A 19386-nucleotide genomic window follows, 5' to 3' on the forward strand; every position below is an offset into this window, starting at 1 on the left:
ATCCCATACACAAAAGTAAAGTCAAAATAGATCAAAGACCTGAATGTAAGTCATGAAACCATAAAACTCTTAGAAAAAAACATAGGCAAAAATCTCTTGGACATGAACATAAGCAACTTCTTCATGAGCATATCTCCCCAGGCAAGGGAAATAAAAACAAAAATGAACAAGAGGGACTATATCAAACTAAAAAGCTTCTGTACAGCAAAGGACACCATCGACAAACAGACACCATAGAACAAAAAGGCATCCTATAATATGGGAGAATATATTCATAAATGACATCTGATAAGGGGTTTATATCCAAAATATATAAAGAGCTCATGCACCTCAACAAACAAAAAGCAAATAAGCCAATTGAAAAATGGGCAGAGGATCTGAACAGACACTTCTCCAAAGAAGAAATTCAGATGGCCAACAGGCACATGAAAAGATGCTCCACGTTGCTAATCATCAGAGAAATGCAAATTAAAACCACAATGAGATTATCACCTCACACCAATAAGGACCGCCACCATCCAAAAGACAAACAACAACAAATGTTGGTGAGGTTGTGGAGAAATGGGAACCCTCCTACACTGCTGGTGGGAATGTAAATTAGTTCAGCCACTGTGGAAAGCAGTATGGAGGTTCCTCAAAAATCCCAAAAAAGAAATACCATTTGACCCAGGAATTCCACTCCTAGGAATTTACCCTAAGAATGCAGGATCCCAGTTTGAAAAAGACATACGCACCCCTATGTTTATCAGCACTATTTCCAATAGCCAAGAAATGGAAGTAACCTAAGTGTCCATCAGTAGATGAATGGATAAAGAAGATGTGGTACATACACACAATGGAATATTATTCAGCCATAATAAGAAAACAAACCCTACCATTTGCAACAACATGGATGGAGGTAGAGGATATTATGCTCAGTGAAATAAACCAGGCAGAGAAAGACAAGTATCAAATGATTTCACTCATCTGTGGAGTATAAGAACAAAGAAAAAGGTGAAGGAACAAAACAGCAGCAGACTCACAGAACCCAAGAATGGACTAACAGTTACCAAAGGGAAGGAGACTGGGGAGGATGGGTGGGAAGGGAGGGATAAGGGGGATTACAACTAGCAGACGTAACGTAGGGAGGCGGGGGATGGGGAAGGCAGTAAAGCACAGAGAAGACAAGTAATGATTCTATAGCATCTTACTATGCTGATGGACAGTGACTGTAATGGGGTATGTGGTGGGGACTTGATAATGGGGGGAGCCTAGTAACCATAATGTTGCTCATGTAATGCTATATTAGTGATAGCAAAATAAAATATAAATAAATAAATAAAATGAGAAAGGAAAATCACTATGACCACTACAGAAATACTAGAGAATTCCATGAAAAATTATATGCTAACAAACTGGATAACCTAGAAGAAATGGAAAACTTTCTTGAAAATTACAACCTTCCAAGGCTGACCCAGAAAGGAACAGAAAGTCTGAACAGGGCAATTACTAGCAACGTAATTGAATTGGTAATCTACCTAAGAACAAAAACCCTGGACCAGATGGCTTCACCAGTGAATTTTATAAAACATTTAGTGGAGATCTAATACCATCCTCCTTAAAGTTTCCCAAAAAGTAGAAGAGGAAGGAATACTTCCAAACTCATGCTATGAGGCCATCATCACCCTAATACCAAAACCAGGCAAAGACACCACAAATAAAGAAAATTCCAGACCAATATCCCAGATGAACATAGATGCAAAAATACTCAACAAAATACTAGCAAACTGAATTAAAAAATACATCAAAAAGATAATCCATCAAGATCAAGTAGTATTTATTCCAGGGATGCAAGGATGGTACAATATTAGAAAACCCATTAATATCATCCACCACATCAACAAAAAGCGTGGCAAAAACCACATGATCATCTCCATAGATGCTGAAAAAGCATTTGACAAAACTCAACATCCATTCATGATAAAAACTCTCAACAAAATGGGTATAGAGGGCAAATACCTCGAGATAATAAAGCCCATATATGACAAACCCACAGCCAACATAATACCTAACAGCGAGAAGCTGAAAGCTTTTCCTCTAAGATCAGGAACAAGACAAGTATGCCCACTCTCCCCACTTTTATTCAACATAGTTCTGGAGGTCCTAGCCATGGCTATGGCTATCAGGCAAAACAAAGAAATACAAGGCATCCAGATTGGTAAAGAAGTCAAACTGTCACTGTTTGCAGATGACATGATATTGTACATAACAAACCCTAAAGACTCCACTCCAAAACTACTCGATCTAATACCTGAATTCAGCAATGTTGCAAGATTCAAAATTAATACACAGAAATCTGTTGCACTCCTACACACTAATGATGAACTAACAGAAAGAGAAATCAGGAAAACAATTCCATTCACAATTGCATCAAAAAGAATAAAATACCTAGGAATAAACCTAACCAGGAAGTGAAAAACCTATACATTGAAAAGTACAAGACATGAGAGAAATTAAAAGTACAACACATCCCGTGCTCAAGGATCGGAACAATTAATATTATCAAAATGGCCATCCTGCCTAAAGCAATCTACATATTCAATACAATCCCTATCAAAATACCAACAGCATTCTTCAACAAACTAGAGAAAATAATTCTAAAATTCATATGGAACCACAAACGACCTTGAAAAGCCAAAGCAATCCTGAGAAGGAAGATCAAAGCTGGTGGGGATTACGCTCCCCAACTTCAAGCTCTACTACAAATCCACAATAATCAAGCCAATTTGGTACTGGCACAAGAATAGACTCATAGACCAGTGGAACAGACTAGAGAGCCCAGATATAAACACAAGTATATATGGTCAATTAATATACGGTAAAGGAGGCATGGAAATCAGTGGGGAAATGACAGCATCTTCAACAGCTGGTGTTGGCAAAACTGGACAGCTACATGCAAGAGAATGAAACTGGATTATTGTCTATGCCCATACACAAAAGTAAACTTGAAATGGATCAAAGACATGAATGTAAGTCATGAAACCATAAAACTCTTAGAAGACAACATAGGAAAAATCTCCTGAATATAAATATGAGCAACTTTTTTCTGAACTTACCTCCTTGAGCAAGGGAAACAAAGGAAAAATGAACACATGGGACTACATGAACAGACAGTTCTCCAAAGAAGAAATTCACATGGCCAACAGGCACATGAAAAGATGCTCCACATCACTAATCATCAGAGAAATGCAAATTAAAACCACAATGAGATATCACCTCACACCAGTAAGGATGGCTGGCATTGAAAAGTCTAAGAACAACAAATGTTGGCGAGGGTGCGGAGAAAGGAACCCTCCTACACTGCTGGTGGGAATGTAAGCTAGTTAACCATTGTGGAAAGCACTATGGAGGTTCCTCAAAAAGCTAAAAATAGAAATACCATTTGACCTGGGAATTCCACTCCTAGGAAATTGGAGAATATAATTTCTCAGACCCAAAAAGATATATGCACCCCTATGTTTATTGCAGTACTATTTACAATAGCCAAGAAATGGTAGCAACCTAAGTGTCTATCAGTAGATGAATGGATAAAGAAGATGTGGTACATACACACAATGGAATATTATTCAGCCGTAAGAAGAAAACAAATCCTTCCATTTGCAACAACATGGATGGAGCCAGAGCGTATTATGCTCAGTGAAATAAGCCAGGCGGAGAAAGACAAGTGCCAAATGATTTCCCTCATTTGTGGAGTGTAACAACAAAGCAAGACTGAAGGAACAAAACAGCAACAGACTCACAGACTCCAAGAAGGGACTAGTGGTTACCAAAGGGGAGAGGTGTGGAATGGCGAGTGGGGAGGGAGGGAGAATATTGAGGAGTATTATGATTGGTACACATGGTGGGGGGGATCAGAGGGAGGTCAGTGTAGCACAGAGAAGGCAAATAGTGACTCTGGCATCTTACCACACTGATAGGCAGTGTCTGCAGTGGGGTATGGGGGGGGAAAATAACGGGTGAATGTAGTAACCTAGTTTTTTCATGTGATACTTTCATAAGAGTGTATATCAATAATACTGTAATAAAATAAATAATGAATAAATAAAAATCACTGAGGTATTAAAGTACATATAAATGTGTAGAAAAGTATGCATATCATAAATGTTTGCTTGATGATGTTTTAAAAAATTGAAATATAGTTGATGCACAGTATTTTGGTTTCAGGTGTACCACATAGTGATTTGGTAATTACATACATTATAAAATGCTCTCTAGAAGAAGCTTAGTTACCATCATCACCATATAAAGATATTACAATGTTACTGACTGTATGCCTGTGCTGTACTTTAATCTCTGTGACTAATTTATTTTATAATTGGAAGTTCGTACCTCTTTATCCCCTTCCCCTATTTCGCCCATCGCCCCATGCCTCCCCTATACAACCACCAGTTTATGAGTCTATTTCTCTGTCATTTGTTCTGTTTTAGATTTCACGTACAAGTGAAATCATATGGTATTTACCTTTCTCAGTCTGACTTGTTTTACTTAGCATAATACCATCAACTTGATGAATTTTAAAACCAGACACATCAACTTAACCAGCAGCTGAATCAAGACAAAACAATCGCAATAACCTCAGAATCTGAGTTGCGTTCCTTCCCCTTCTCATCACTACTAAGGAAAACCACACTTAACAACGTAGATTAGTTTTGACTGTTTTGTAGTCTGTTATCAGTGTGAATTGTTTGCGTGTGGCCTCCTACCCTGTTTGTGAGATTCATTCAGTTTGCATGTGGCACTGTCATTGCTGTGTACTTTTCTGTCACATGAATATGTCACAACTTATTTTTCCATTCTGACTTTAATAGACATTGGAGTGTTTTGTAGCTTTGGTTGTTTTGAATTGGGCCACTATTAGCGTTCTTGTACGTGTCTTTTGGGGCATATGCACACTCATTTATCTTGGGGATAATGACGTCAGCCCAGAGGATAGGCATATGCTTAGTTTTAGTAGATGCTTCATTTTCCAGTGTGGCTGTGCTAATTCCCATGCTTACAGAGCAATATGTGAGAGTTCTGATGTTCCATATCCTCAACAGCATGTAGTGTTGTTTGTTTTTTTCCAAAGCTCACTTTTTTTCCGATTTTGTTTTGGTGGTAAGATATACATAACAAAATTTACCATCTTAACTATTTAAGTGTACAGTCCAGTGGTATGAAATACATTCAGAGTGGTGTGTAACCATCACCACCATTCCTTTCTTTTCATGTTATAAAACTGAAGCTGCTTACCATTAAACACTAACTCCCCACTCCCCACCCCAGCACCTGGTGACCACCATTCTGCTTTCTGTCTCCATGCTTTGACTAAGTACCTCCTGTAAGTGGAATCATACAGGTTTGTCTTTGTGTGATGGACTTACTTGAGTGTAACGTCCTCAAGGTTTATCAGTGTTGACGTGTAAGCTCATTTCTTTTTAACCTACTCATTTACTTTCCAGGGTAGATAAGAAATATCAGTATATTTTTCATTTTCCGGTATCTATCAAAATAGAGTAATCTCAATCCCTCATGTTCAATTATTCTGTCAATGTGACTTGAGGGAGAAATTCTCCCAAGTGAGAAAGCTCTGGGTTTCTGTAGTGTTCGCAGCCTAGAAATAAAATGTGTTGCCCTGTGCCACGAAGGACACAGTCACTACTTCTCACACTTGGAGAGATGCAGGAACGGCCCCTACTGGGAGACCCCCTACAGCCTTGGTCGGCAGCCTCTCTCAGCGCTTCCCCTTCCTGTCATTGGAAGGATGCAGTCACGCCTCAGCAAACCCGAGGCTGCCATGCGTGTTGTCCTTGCAGGGGAAGTGCTGGCAGAAAGGGCTGAGAAGGTGCAGGTCTCTGCGAAGACTATAACAATTTCCATAAAAAACGAGTGAAGATTCAAATCACAGTTTAAGACCATTTGCTCTGAGTCATAACTGAGATTCCTTTTTAGCAAAACAATACAGAATGGCACAAAGCAGAAAGTGAGATTGTTCTACTCATAAAAATTAAAATATTTCTTGATGTTGTGGATCCTTTGTGTAAGCATCTCAGGACCTTAGAGGGGTTGATGGGTAGAGGATTGTGGAATCTAGATCTTTAAAGCGGGGGAAGGAAAGGGAGGGGAAAGAACTGGAGGGAGTTATTTTCCCCTTTTATCCCTTACTAGTTGCCGCTGGAAGTGGATTTAACTAAAGCAAAGCGACAAGATTTTGAACCATCTGTGGAACGAGCGAGATACAGCAGCTGCCAACAGAATGAGACTCTGGGACCCCCAAAAGCACCAGGGGTGACTTCCCCTTGCAGACCAAGCCACTCGGATGACCCCCACATGGTGATGCAGGGGAACAAGGACAACGGCTCCCGGTATGGGGCCCCGTTCCCTCCCTCTCTGCTCCTTCCCACATGCTCTGCGTACCTCCGTTTCTACCTGCGCGGCCAGCGGCTTGGTGTGCTTGCCCCCTCAAAAACCGCATGTCGTTTTCCCCGTTAACTGGAAGCTCACGCCCACCTTGTTGCTCTTCTGCCGCAGAAGCCTAGCCTCCGCGGTGCAGAGCTGCTCTACCTACCAGCGGAAACTCCGGCAGAAACAGCTGCAGCAGCGGTTTCGAGAGCAAATGGAGCTACGGCAGCAAGTTCACCCGCCTGCGCCCTCAGCTGAGAAGGGTCAGGGCGTGAGGAGGGCGGAGCAAAGGCCCTGGGCGGGGCCACTGTGGTGGGGCCACTGTGGTGGGGAAGGCGGCCGGGCGGGGCTCCTGAGCCCTGGCTAGAACAGCACACAGGAGGGGCCCAATACACTAGGATAGTGAAATCCTGCTGTGCACTTCCTTGTTTATAGACACTCATCTTTTGGGGGGAAGGAAATGGGCATTGACATAGTCCAGAACTAGGAATCTCAGGGTATATGACTGGCTTCGTTTACTTTGGCGCGCTCTGTATGAGAAAGCCTTTCTGAGCTGTTTGAATAAGGCAAGATTGGAGCTGAAGGTGTGGGGAGCTTTTGGCAATTACTTATCCATGAATTTTAGTTTGAGTCCAGGTTCAGCAGCTGTAGTAGAGATTTTTTTGTCTCTCCCAGAGGATTTTTGTCTCTCCCAGAAAGGGCTTACTGTAGGCCGACAGGGTATTTGCCCAGCTTCTCCCTAAGAATTATCAGATCATCATAGAGGACTTGCTTCATGTTTAGCTCGCTAATATTCATTCGCTCAGCATAGACAGGCTGAAACAGGAAAAACAATCCCAGCTTTCCTGGGTATGTTCTTGAGAATATTCTAGATCTGTAGCTTCCCACCCGTCACAGAAGCTCCTGGAGAGAAGGGTGGAGGAGTGCCCCCCCGCCCACAGTATCCCTATCCCTAGCCAGACAATTTATATTGGTTTTACATAGTGAATTTCTGCTCAAGATTTTGTTTGAACAAGGGTTATAGCTTTAAAAAGTAATAACTGGCTTCTAATAACCCTTCTGTTTTTGCTGCTAAAGGAGGAATAAACTTTTCTGTTTTTTTTCCCCAATTTGGTGAGGAGAAAAATATATAGTGTTTTTAACTTCATACAGATGGGAAGGTAGGACGGACTCAGGCATGTTCAGTTCTGGCTGTGCTGAGAACCAGTGTGACGCCAGGCAGCTCCCCGGCAGGTTAGTTATGTGTTTCTGTGCCCTTGTCCCCTCTGTAAACCACAGCAGCTCTGCCGGTGCCTGTGAAGCACGGCATTCCCGTAGCTGCTGTTCCAGAACCGCTCCCGGAGGAAGACTTCCTTGCAGGTCAGCAGAAGCTAAAGGATGACTTGTGTATCAATCAGTAAATACCTACGAAATGCCTCTAAGTTACTGTGCCGTGTTTTTGGCAGTCACAAATACAGGCAAACCTGCGCGATGTCGTGGGCTTGGTCTAGACCATTGCAATGTGGTGAATATCACAAGTGAGTCAAATGAACTTTCTTTGGTTCCTAGTGCATATAAAAGCTATTTACACTGTACTGCAGTCTGCAAGTGCCAAATAGCATTATGTTTAAATAAAGTACATACCTTAATTTAAAAAATACAGTATTGCTAAAAAATGCCATCATAGATGAGCATTCAGTGAGTGGGATCACTGACCACGTAACAGTAACAAACACGATGATGAAAACGTTTGAAACACCACTAGGACTACCCACGTGACAGACATGAAGTGAGCAGATGCTGTTGGGAAAATGGAGCTGCTGGACCTGCTTGATGCAGGGTGGACACAAACCTTCAATGAGTAGAAAAACTCAGTATCTGCAGAACACAATACAGCTGAGCACAACAAATGAGGGTGCCTGTGTCTTTGAGAAGAGGGACAAAGTCTGCATTTGCATCTTTTATTGTCCCATGGAGTTTTAGGAGAAAAGAGGGCCCAAAATGCGTTGATGGCATTTCTGACTGATAATAGCATACATTCAGCTCCCCTGTTGCCCTAATCAAGAGAAGTTTCAGTGTACTTTTAAAGGTTAGGGGAAACATTCCCAAAACTGTCAAAAGTCCGTTTGTGACATGGAATTTCTTAGGAACAGATTTCCCAGCACGCCCCATGTGTTGAACACTCAGTGAGGCTTCATTTTTCTGTGTTCTGTTCTTCTAGCCAATCTTGAAATGTGGAATATGGCTCAGGATGCAGGGAACGTTGTTGCCAAGCCCTTGTCTAAATCAGAGCAACACCAGACCTCTGCCACACCAGTCCTGGAGAACCAGATGGTCGCCCAGAACAGGGACCCACAGAGCCTTTGCCACCGGAATCCACAAGCAAAACCTGGACCCTGGCACCTCCAAACTGATGACGTTAACCAGAACCTAACAGGTAGAAAAATGTTTAGAAACAGAAATTGGAGAACTTGAGTTAAATTTTAAAGGAAGAGAGCTATTGCATTTTAGGAAGTCGGATAGAATCATTATAGAGGAATAGCAGTGTGAGAAAATAGAAAACAGAAAATAATTGGTTTAAGAGTCAGAACTTTTCATTTAGGGTCCTGTCCAGAGGTGTAACTCCTTTTTAGCTCTTGATGGTGATGGGAAGCTTAAGCATTAAAGAGCTTTTTTCCTATTAAAAGCAGGTCCATCATGACTGTTGTTAGCAGGGATCTGTCCTTCTCATGACAGTTCATCTTGGGCTTTCAGTCTGATTCAGAATGGCTAACACAAATTACCACCTGCCTCCCAAATAGTCATCTTAAAATCAAGGCAGCTGTATTTTAATGATTTTTTTTCTTCCACAGGCAACTGTGATTCCTATAGGAAGAACCAGGACACGAAGAAAAGGAAAGCGGACCATGTTAATTGAGGATCAGGTCACACATGGGACTATCACAAAGGAATGTTCGGAAATGACTTTTTAGTCATGAAATTGTTTCTAGGGAATAAGCCTTATGTCCAAGGATTTACCTTGCTTCAGTCTCAACTTCAACAGAAGAGCTGACAATTGGAGCCTGCTGCACAGGAAGCTGAGCAGCTGGAAAGCAAGCACTTTTAAAAAGCTGGTCACACACTGCAGTGGGGAGGCTCTGGGGACCTTAGGTGCCTTCTCTTGGCTCTTGAGGGTCTTCACTATTTATTCTTAGGCTATTATAGTAATAGATATTTTAGGGATCACCAGTGGCTACTTGCCCTCAAGCAGTAGAAGCCGTACTACTGCTGAGCAACAACTTGAACAACTGTCTCCATTGCATCACTGCATGCTGCATGTTAGGGCTCCATGTGAGCCCAGCCATGTGAGCTCTGGGCAGCCGGCCAAGAACAAACGCTGTGGTGGTTCACTGCTTTGCTTCAGTCCAGGTTGCAGTTGTCTTCTATGATAATCTTGTTCATAGATTTACAATGTCTTGCATTTTTTCTTGATCAAGGAAGTAATGATCTAAGATCAAGGAAAGGGCATTTTAAGAACGCAAAATAAATCCTCAAGCAGTGTTTATATTTCTTCACTTGAGATGTGAAATATAACCCACCTCAACATAAATTGTTTTCTCATAGCTGCTTTTCCCCCCAAATGAGTTTCCATGTTACTTTTTATGGGATGTTTTGGACCGCATTTTTATCTAATCATCTTGAAGCAGTGGCTTTTGTCAATTTTGGGGTCACAGACCTGTTTGTGGGAAGCTGTGAGCCTGAGGCAAGGAGTCCCAAAGCCCAGGAAGGCGGTGAGCAGCGGCTTAGCCCTGACTTCCCTCGTACGCTGCCTCTTGTTGCACACTCAGCTATGTATTCATCTTTTGATTTTGATAACAGTACCATTTTCCTCAGAGAAACTATTATCTTCCGCTCTGCAGCATAATCTTAGTTCAGGTCAGAAGTGCCACTGAAAAATTTTGTGGAGTTAAGAATCCAGTTATAAATTATGCACAACTCAAAACCGAGCTAAGATCATGAAAAAGGAATTTGCTGGAAATAAAACCCACAGCTCAACAAAAGCAAGTTTGGTTTATTGAATGGTTTCATTAAATAAGTCTACAAAGGTTACAAAGAAGCACAAGCGCCATCTCACAAGAAGCACAACACCCAGAGTTAGTGCAAAATGTACAAGTAACGGCTGCTGAGAAACCCCCAGGGTTTGGATTCAGTTTGTTTTTTTAAACAGTACATTGTTAAATAATGTAAGGAAAACATTTAATTCAGAAAGTTTTTTTAATGTGGAAAAGTAACGTGTACTATTAACACAAAAATAATTTAAACAGTTCAGTAGCACTAGTTCATTTCTCTAGGCTTCAGTTATTTCATCCACAGGAGGGAAAAATAATGAATAGTAAATAAAATCAGTTCTTATTTTTTGTGTGTGAGGGGAAAGATTCCAAAATTATTAAACCAAAATAACCACCAAACAGTAACGTGCTGCATTTGGTTCCCTCATTCCTCTGGTAGAAGTATACTGTTTGATCTGTCCTAGGTGGCCTGTTTCTCATTCACTTGGCACCTTCTTTGTTCTATCCTTACTCTGACCATCTACCCAAGAATTATAAGCAGAGAATAAATAAGTAAACAATTCTGAACAGGGCTCAGAACCCCCGCTCTTTTCATTTCCACCTTCTGAAACCTTTGGCTCCTGTTGCACCTCGAAGGCCTTGGCTAACTTCGTGAAGAGAACGGGACCCCTGGAGGAGCAGCAGGACACCACCTGGGATCCTGCTTGCGGGGGTTCCCAGGCTGCACCCCTGGAGTGGGTGAGAGGTTGGAAATACGTCAATTCCCCAACTCAAGTCAAGAGAAGCAGCATCCAGAATTAGAGTCCTGGCTTTGTTCCTTATCTTCAGTAAGAACAGGGATCCGACAGGTGGCCAATTAGGAGAGTACTCGAAGCCCTCAAAGTAGCAGAACTATGCCGGACAACTAGGTGCATGAATAAGTAATACTGGCTGGTTGCAATTTTCACTTAAGGGGAATATTTGCTTTATGAAAAATTAGATTAGTTCCAATTCTAGAAACAAAGGTGGCACAATAGATTATGATCCCGCAACCAATGGACATCCTAAGGAAGAACAGGAGTAAAGCGTTCTCTCCCACAAACCATTCCTTCAGATGTGGATTCACTTTCCACAAAATGGGTACCCCAAGCTGAGGAATGCATGTACATCTGCAATAAGAGGAAAGCAAGCCAGTTTTTCTTAGAGCAACTTTTCCACCTGTACCATCACGTCCCCCAACTTAAAAACAGGCCCCACCCCCTTCCTTTGCGTTCAGCCATTTCTTCTAGGTCTCATCTGTTCAAGCCCAGCTCAAGTAAGGCTTGTTGCATCCATTGGCCAGGCTTCTTGTATCTTCAAGACAAGTCTGCTCTCTTCTTTACAGTCTTTTTCTTTTCACTTTATCAAACACCACCCTTCGTCTTCAAACTGCCCAATTCTGTGACAACACCCTCCTCACTGTTCCTGAACAGAGCTTATCTGCTTTCAACCACTGATGTCAACTTAACTTCCCACCCTGCCTCTCTTACACCTGCTCTAGACAAAATTTAATGACTTAAGAAAAAATACTTTCAATTTCCTTTTGGTGTGAGTCCCTGCTGGGGTCCCATGGACCTGAGAGTTCCTTCCACATTCCTTTTACTGATCTGGGGTCTGATGAGAATTTGATGCTAATGGCAGAAGCAATAGAAGTCCAAGGCACTAAGATATCCAGCAAGCAATACTGGGAGACAGAAGTATTCAAGTACAGTATTGTATACAATTTTACATTCACATTTATTTATCTAATACAATGGAAATACAAAGGAAAAAGTTAAAGTGTCTCAATAAGTAAAGGATAGAGCTTTTTTTCAACCTTTTAAACCTTTCATATTTTACTCTTAAAACTACTGTTGTCCAACAACATTTATATATCACAGTGTTTCCACATCAAAACTGATGGCAAAGTTACATGTCCACAGGGAACTTGTTTTTTTTTTTCCTAATCGCTAATGCTGCAGTCAGAGCTGCTAATGTTTGCTTAAAGCACTAATGACCTATCATAAGAAAGAGTTGAAACCTCAGCCCCCTGGTGTTTTTCACTGAGTTCTAAAGAGCAAAAAAAAAAAAGAAAAAGAAAAAAAAAAGTGGTGGGGAGAGGGTAGAAGAGGTGCCCATTATTTTTTTGTCTTGAGGCTTAGGTTCGTGAGGGAATAAGGGATTTGGGGTGGGTACCTTTTAAAATTAAGAGCTCCACCCATTTGAAAACACGGATGAGGTTTAGTTCTCCGCTGAGCTCTCTGGCAGCCTGAGCCACGGTTCCTTCCTAGCCCTCACCATTGCCAGATAAATAGGAAACCATATTTTGAAGCTGCCCCATCATGAGAAAGCTGCTCTTTTCTTCTTGTCCCCGCCAATAAATGGGATGGGGGGAGGGTGACTCTTCACTCTGAGGGCTCTCTAAGCAACATTAAACACATTCATTTCTGGCAGGAAATAACCAGTTATATGCAGCACTAGAAGTTAGTATGTAGGCTACTTCCCCCCTCCCCCCACCCCTCAGCATTCTACCTCCTGCCCCTGAATCTACTTGGTTAATGTCTCTAGGTCTAAGTGGTCCGCAGGTTGGAACCTGGGGGGTTGCTGATGGATTTCTGCAAACTGCTCATGTTGAAATTCTGTAAGGAGGCAGTTCCCACTGGTTGGAACTGGCTAAGCGGCTGTGGTGCTGGACCACCTGTCCCACTCCACTGAGTCCCAAACGGGGGAGCTGGGAAACCGTACTGCTGGGGGGGGCACATAGACTTGGTGAAGTGACCTAGAGAGGTAGCTGATGCTGCAGAGATGGGGGCAGAGCTGCCCAGGTTTGGGGTCATGGAGACGCACAGCTGACCGGGTGCAGAGAACTTCCTTGCCATCCCAGGGCCCTGAAAACAAAACAACTACATGTAAAGTTTTGTGTGGGTAGAACACACATGGGTGTGAAATGGGTGGTACTAAAATACAGTTCTAGAACTGGGACTGTATCTTAGAAGGTACAGTGAAACAAAAGCCAAAACAGAATCTTCCATTATTGGCTCTACGCTCATCAAATCAGGGTGAGAACTCCTGGTTGGGAGTGGCAGTGTCTGCTCATGCTACTTTGTGTCTGTGTGTCCAGTCCAGGGTGTTGAAGAAAAAGGGAAGAAGAACTGAGCTGACCAGCAGGGAGCTAGGGACTCAGGGGGGGAGAAGTAAAAGGGTACTTGGATGATTTTTGTCTTGTTTTTCAAAAAGTGTTAAAATTCATGAGCTACTAAGTATAAAGTTCACTAGCCTAGGTTGTTTACATCATCTCTTGATTCAGATGTGTGCTAGGTGGTGCTATAACAAATGGGAAAAATGGCAAAAAGGGAACATTTACCTCATAATTCATGTGTCCTTTGCTTCCTCTCCTGCCTGAAAGATTCATGGCATCTCGGGCCCAGTTGTCTACCAGTTTGTGCAGGTCATCTGTGAATGTGCCTTTCCTGCTGGACGTCATGGCAGGAGGCTGGGCTTGGGCTGCCTGGCTGTTTACTGTTCCCGCCACGGTGTTTGTGCTGCTGGTCCCTAGAGTTAGAAGGAGCAAGAGAATGTAACCATGACAAAGAGCATGGGCTGTAACTTCAGGAAGAGAGAAAACTTTACAGGATGATGAATGGCAAGCCACTGAATGGGGAGGGGATGAACGGAGAAGCCATGCAAGACAGGAAAGTCCCAAGGTCTGTTTAGCCAAGTATTTGGCATCACAGGGTAATGAAAACAGATTCTCTTCAGGAGCTGCAGAGGAGGCTCAACAACTCGGTATACTGGCAGGTGCAAAGGGAGGGGGGGCCCCCTCTGCCCCTCACAGACCCCCCTGGAGCCCTGCTAGTACTCCGGTCCCAGGGCACACTGCTGAGGGCTCTGCGGTATGGCCAATGAGGTGAGTTGCTCTAGAATATTGTGGAATGTAGGGCAAAAGAAGAGGATTCTTGAGCATTGAGTTGAGCTAAAGGAATGCAAAGATAGGTGCTTGGCCCAGGGAAAGATGGGGTTCCCAAAGCAGGTGGCACTGCCATAGTCGTTAGCCCTTCTTCAACAGAAAGAGGTGTTATGAGAAAGACCATGTTCTTTTCAAAAAACTTTTCACCTGGACCCATAAGCATGAATTTGTAAACATAAACTTTGGGAGAGGTGGAACTAAGTCTTCAACCTCTCTCAATTTCCTGAGTAAAGACCAAAACTACTCATGAGGAAGGTTCTCTATGTTGAGCCTGAACCTTCAACTCCAGGAAGACACGATTTTCCTGAAGATGACTTCAGGTCCAACGGGGTCAAGGATTCTTACTCTTTCCCCCCTCTTCCCAAAGAGCAAGCACTCTCATGTGGAAGCATCAGGAACATTCCAGCTGAGGCGGGTGTAAAGAAGGGGGAGCGGGAAGCTTTGAGGTCATCATGAAGGAATTCTATTTCTATGGCTTGATGAGAGGGAAGGAAGGAGTCTGTGTCCTGCCTGGTTTCGGCTCGGCCGGAGGGCACACTGAGGATTATTCGAGCGGCAAGTTGTGGGGAAGAGGGAAAGAAGAGTCATGGTCTTGTTTTTTTCCCCTCACCCCCCACTTTCTTACCAGATCTCACATTGGCTGCAGAATAAGTAAAAGCTACCAAAGTAGGTTGTGAGCCACTAGGCCTTCAGATATCCAAGTATTGCTGGGATCTAAACAAGTGCACAAATCCCACTGCTTGCAAGGTCAAAGCAGCCCCAGAGCACAGCAGCATGCCTGAAGCAGCTCTGCCATTTAAATACCCCATGTGATCCGCTGCTGGTATCAAGCGTGCAGCTGCCTCCCAAGGAATGGCACCCACAAGCATGTCTGCAGTAACAGCTAACTCTGAGGTACAGCTGCAGAGTGAGGAAAGCCACATGCTTCTCACCACTAAGGCAAACCCAGAACTCTGCGGTGTGGGCAGAAGCTCTCAGTGCCCGCGGGAGCCACGAGGGGTCGCTACCCACACACAGTGTAGGGGTGAGTGAGACCCCTGAGGCACAAGAAGGCCAGGGGGCCCAGGACAGCAGCACAGGAAACAGCCTTCCTAGGAGAGTAAGAGTGAGGCGGTGGTGGAGGGGGGAGCACAGGCAGTGAGGGTGGCAGCCGAGATGACAATGAAATCCAGAAAGCAAACACGTCACATGCACGAGGACTGTCACCCTGTCTGATGAGTGAGACAATCACAGTGAGCAGAGCGGCCACAAGCCAAACGCCAGGCCCAGCGCAGGTGGAGCTGCTTGCTCACGCTCACGAGGAGCTCATGCTGGGAGTCCCACCCCCCTAGTCTCACGTAATCGCCTTTGGTGCTGTGAGGACCCCTTTTAACCAACTTTCATTTTTCATTTTCATCTTTATTACACACTATTAGATTCTGAAAATGGGGTTTATACCACGGGGGGACACTCAACTATACTGTTAACTTTCTTCTTCTGGCTTCTGAAAACAGGCTTTCTCATTAAAAAGCAAACAAACTCAGCCTCCTCTGATCAGTAATTAATTCCTGGGAAAAGTTGACTTGCCCACAGAAGCTAGGATAATGGGTTGCATTTAGTCTATTTTAGTAGGAAAGTGTTTAAGAACACTTGTCATACAAGTATTTCTGAGAACGCTGCTTACCTTCCAGAGAATGTACTGACTGGCCTCTATACCTTCCCCAGTTCTGAAGAGCTCTGAGAAGTAGTGTATGCTTTACTACCAAAAGCCCACTTACTGATTTTCTGCTGCTATAACACACTTCCCCACACCACCAGATCCTAGGAACAATAACCTGCTATGAGCCACAATTTACTGCCCAGGATCCCAAGTATAGTTTTCTGGTTGACCCTCTAGGTGGCCTGCTGGGCTGTTGAACTGTCTGCACTTTAATGAGAAATCACCAGTCTAAGAAGCCAAACTCTACAAAGTAGTGTTTCTGTCCTCACCGTGCTGCCAGACACCTCACTATGACGTGAGGGCGTGAACTTTTGTCTGCTTGGTGACTGCTGATTTTCCAGTGGGCGGAACAGTGCCGGCACACAGCTGCTGACTTAAGGACTCTCCAAAGGAGATCTCTGACCTCGCTACACTAACTGGGCATCATCAACCCCTAAATGCCACAGAGCTGGGCTCACAGGGGGTCATCACTGAGAGAACTATGAGGTGATTTCCAATCCAGAAGGACAGCCAGTGGTCAGCAATCAAACATGTTAACTAATAAATTAGAAAAGGGAACAGTCTGGACGGATGGAAGCTGGGAATCAGGGAGTTGTGAGGCTTCAGGGTTCAAATAACTCATGGAAAACAGGCTTTGCAATCAAGGGCCAAAATTAACAGAAAGAAAAGATAATTACTACAGAGCTGGTTGCAAGGACAGACTTTTTTCACCATCTTCCCTGAAGCACAAAGAGAGAGCAATGTGTTAAAGATTCAGAAACATCAGTGTAAGTATTTAGAATCTCCAAACAGCACATCAGTCCCAGCAAGAGAAAGCAGGAGGGGAGACAGACGGTAGGACCTGGGAGCCCTTGCCACAGCTCCAGTTCTACAGGCTCTATCTTCCTGGCTGTTTTATCTGATGGACTGTGGTACCTGGCTGACACAAGTTGAGTTTCCGCATCCAATCTCTGTATCTGAGAGTATCCTGTGCCCTGTGTTTAGGTTCTGGGATGAAATCTCTCAGGTCTCACTGCTTGAATTTCAAATACCCAAGCAGTCTTTCCACTGACCCTGTCCCACTTTCTGTTTCTCCTGCTGGGTTGTTAAAAAGCAATCAATTAAATACATTAACAATTCTACCATAGTAAGTTGGTAGTACCATTGTTACAGTTTCAAGTTAATTTAAATTGGCCAATATATTTCACATCCTAGCCATACATACTAACCCCTTTCCCCTGGAAAAATCCTTAAACCTATGTGGAAAACAAGCAACTTTTGAACATAAATAAAGCATTAAAGCCAAGCCGTGCTTCTAAACCATTATCTATTTTGAGAGCACAGAATAATGTATCTGAAACTAGTTAAGACCCTACACATATAAGTACCTGTTTTCTTTGCATATTTGGTTTATATCTGCCTTTCTAGATTTGTTCACCAAGGCTTATATGATGTACAGTATATGCCTTCAACAGATGTAGGGTGTTGACCCAAAAGGAAGTAATAAAACTTAGTATTTCTAACCACTTTCATTTGAACGACAGTTTAATACTACCTGCCTTTAAGAATGTGAAGGGGATTTGTTGATTTAACTAATTGGAAGTGGCACCTGTCACATTATGTATTCTTCACAAAAAGGCCTTGGCTCTCCTTCCCTCTCAGACATTTCAAGCTGTGTAACAGAGGCCTGACATGTCAGTCTACTTCATAACATCTGTCTCCTACTATTAATGTCTTTTCATCTTTCTAGCTGGACATACAAATTAAATGCTTTTCTAAGTGTCAAGGTGCCAATATGCTTGGTCCAGCCACTCTAAACAGAAAAGTCATTGATCTGAGTGCTTAAAAAATCACACATGCCTGGAAAACTACCAAACTGGGTAATGCCTGCCACCTCCACCTTTTTAAAACAGCCCTGGACTAGCAGTGATATATGAGGCACAAGGACCTCTGAACCACATTCGAAACAATGATGGCCTTAGCACATGCATTTAAAAAGTACTTCAATAACCACATCAGAAGTTTGAGACCTTAAGAGAGAAGATTTTTATACAAACTCTAACCAAAGCTTTCTACTCGGGACTTACTTTTTTAAACTTTTCATTTCAATATACATTTACTGACTACCTACTGTGTGGCAGGTAGGCACTGGCTAGTCAGAGGGAAATGATGTGTGTTTCCCAGGTGCTGTTTCTGTGCACATGACCTTGTTTGATTTGTACAATGGCCCTAGGAGAGAGGCATCATCTTCACTTCACGTGTGGGGAAGATGGGCTGGAGAGGTTGGGTGGCTTGCTAACGTGTCTTGTTTCAAGAAAGCTGGGAAATCCCAGTAATCATGTCAAAAAGACCATTTTCACTTGAGGTACTGGGCTTCGGTCTTTAATAAAATTAATACTTTATCAGAATAACTGCAGTGAAACCCCTTTTGAACTACTAATTTTATGAGGGGGGTAGTGGTGGTGAAAGGATATAATGAAGAGATTCTAACATCTTTTCAAATGATAGATGGTTAGGCTTTATTGAGAATTAAAAAAGATTACAACCTACTCTGGAGAAGAAGAGAGAAATAGGGTGTAACTTTTACTTACTGCTAGGATTAAGTGCATCAATGGTCAAGATGTTTTGTTACTTCTAGTGCCAGAGCAAGGGATTGTCCTGAAAGGACTGTGGCGTTCAACTTCTGCTAGTCTAAATATGACCCAGCAGTCTATACTGTCTTGACATTTTATCTACCCTCTGTCCCAGATCAATGAAGAAGCAATTCTACCAGGAAGTTATTTTGAAGTGTATAGACACCTATTATTTCTACATCATCACAATTAACAGAGACCCAAACTTCTGAGGGTAATAGTAGTTGAGCAAAGCCACTGAGTAGATGATAAGAGACAAATGAAAATGGACTGCATGAAACAACAGATCCAAGCAGCAGAAAAACAAGGACAAGGAAGGAGTAAAGGTGTTACACACAAAGAGCCAAGCAGGGCGTACTCAGAAATCGGGTCCTCCTGCCACCAGGTTTGAATGTCACCTGCTCAGATGCACAGTTAAACTTCGCACAGCCTGTGAGAGGGGGAAAACAGGGAAGAACAGAGAGAGAAGAGACAGAACACAACTACAAGATGTTAGAAACTCGAGGCTGGAATGGTGAAATGCACTAAGATGGCACATAGAAGAACAAGCTTCTAGGGCAGGTCAGATATGCAGGATGGGAAATACTAGGCCTCAAGTTCCTCCATCTGCAAAACGCTGAAGCTCTTCCAGGGGGAATAATACTAGCAAGTCTGTGCGCTTAC

At 43.0% G+C, this 19386-nt stretch overlaps 2 protein-coding genes across 16 annotated transcripts in view; one reads left to right on the top strand and one right to left on the bottom strand.

The window, feature by feature from the left end:
• Positions 1 to 10842, top strand: part of RAD52 (RAD52 homolog, DNA repair protein) — a 37677-nt gene extending 26835 nt beyond the window's left edge. For 10 of the 11 annotated variants that reach the window (XM_036907630.2, XM_036907637.2, XM_036907718.2 and 7 more), the window contains 5 exons: positions 6187 to 6383; positions 6550 to 6683; positions 7699 to 7779; positions 8621 to 8836; positions 9252 to 10842. In XM_036907630.2, the coding sequence (XP_036763525.2) occupies positions 6187 to 6383; positions 6550 to 6683; positions 7699 to 7779; positions 8621 to 8836; positions 9252 to 9316 (693 nt within the window). In that variant the 3' untranslated portion in view covers positions 9317 to 10842. Of the gene's footprint in view, positions 1 to 6186; positions 6384 to 6549; positions 6684 to 7572; positions 7654 to 7698; positions 7780 to 8620; positions 8837 to 9251 lie in introns of all 11 variants that reach the window. The other variant, XM_057491353.1, reaches the window with a different exon arrangement.
• Positions 10431 to 19386, bottom strand: part of WNK1 (WNK lysine deficient protein kinase 1) — a 176084-nt gene continuing 167128 nt past the window's right edge. For 4 of the 5 annotated variants that reach the window (XM_036907531.2, XM_036907604.2, XM_036907617.2 and 1 more), the window contains 2 exons: positions 13810 to 13997; positions 10431 to 13333 (listed from right to left, as the gene is read on the bottom strand). In XM_036907531.2, coding sequence (XP_036763426.2) covers positions 13016 to 13333; positions 13810 to 13997 — 506 coding nt within the window. In that variant the 3' untranslated portion in view covers positions 10431 to 13015. Of the gene's footprint in view, positions 13334 to 13809; positions 13998 to 19081; positions 19154 to 19386 lie in introns of all 5 variants that reach the window. The other variant, XM_057491351.1, reaches the window with a different exon arrangement.

The sequence above is a fragment of the Manis pentadactyla genome, chromosome 14, assembly GCF_030020395.1.
Source record: "Manis pentadactyla isolate mManPen7 chromosome 14, mManPen7.hap1, whole genome shotgun sequence".
NCBI lineage: Eukaryota > Metazoa > Chordata > Mammalia > Pholidota > Manidae > Manis > Manis pentadactyla.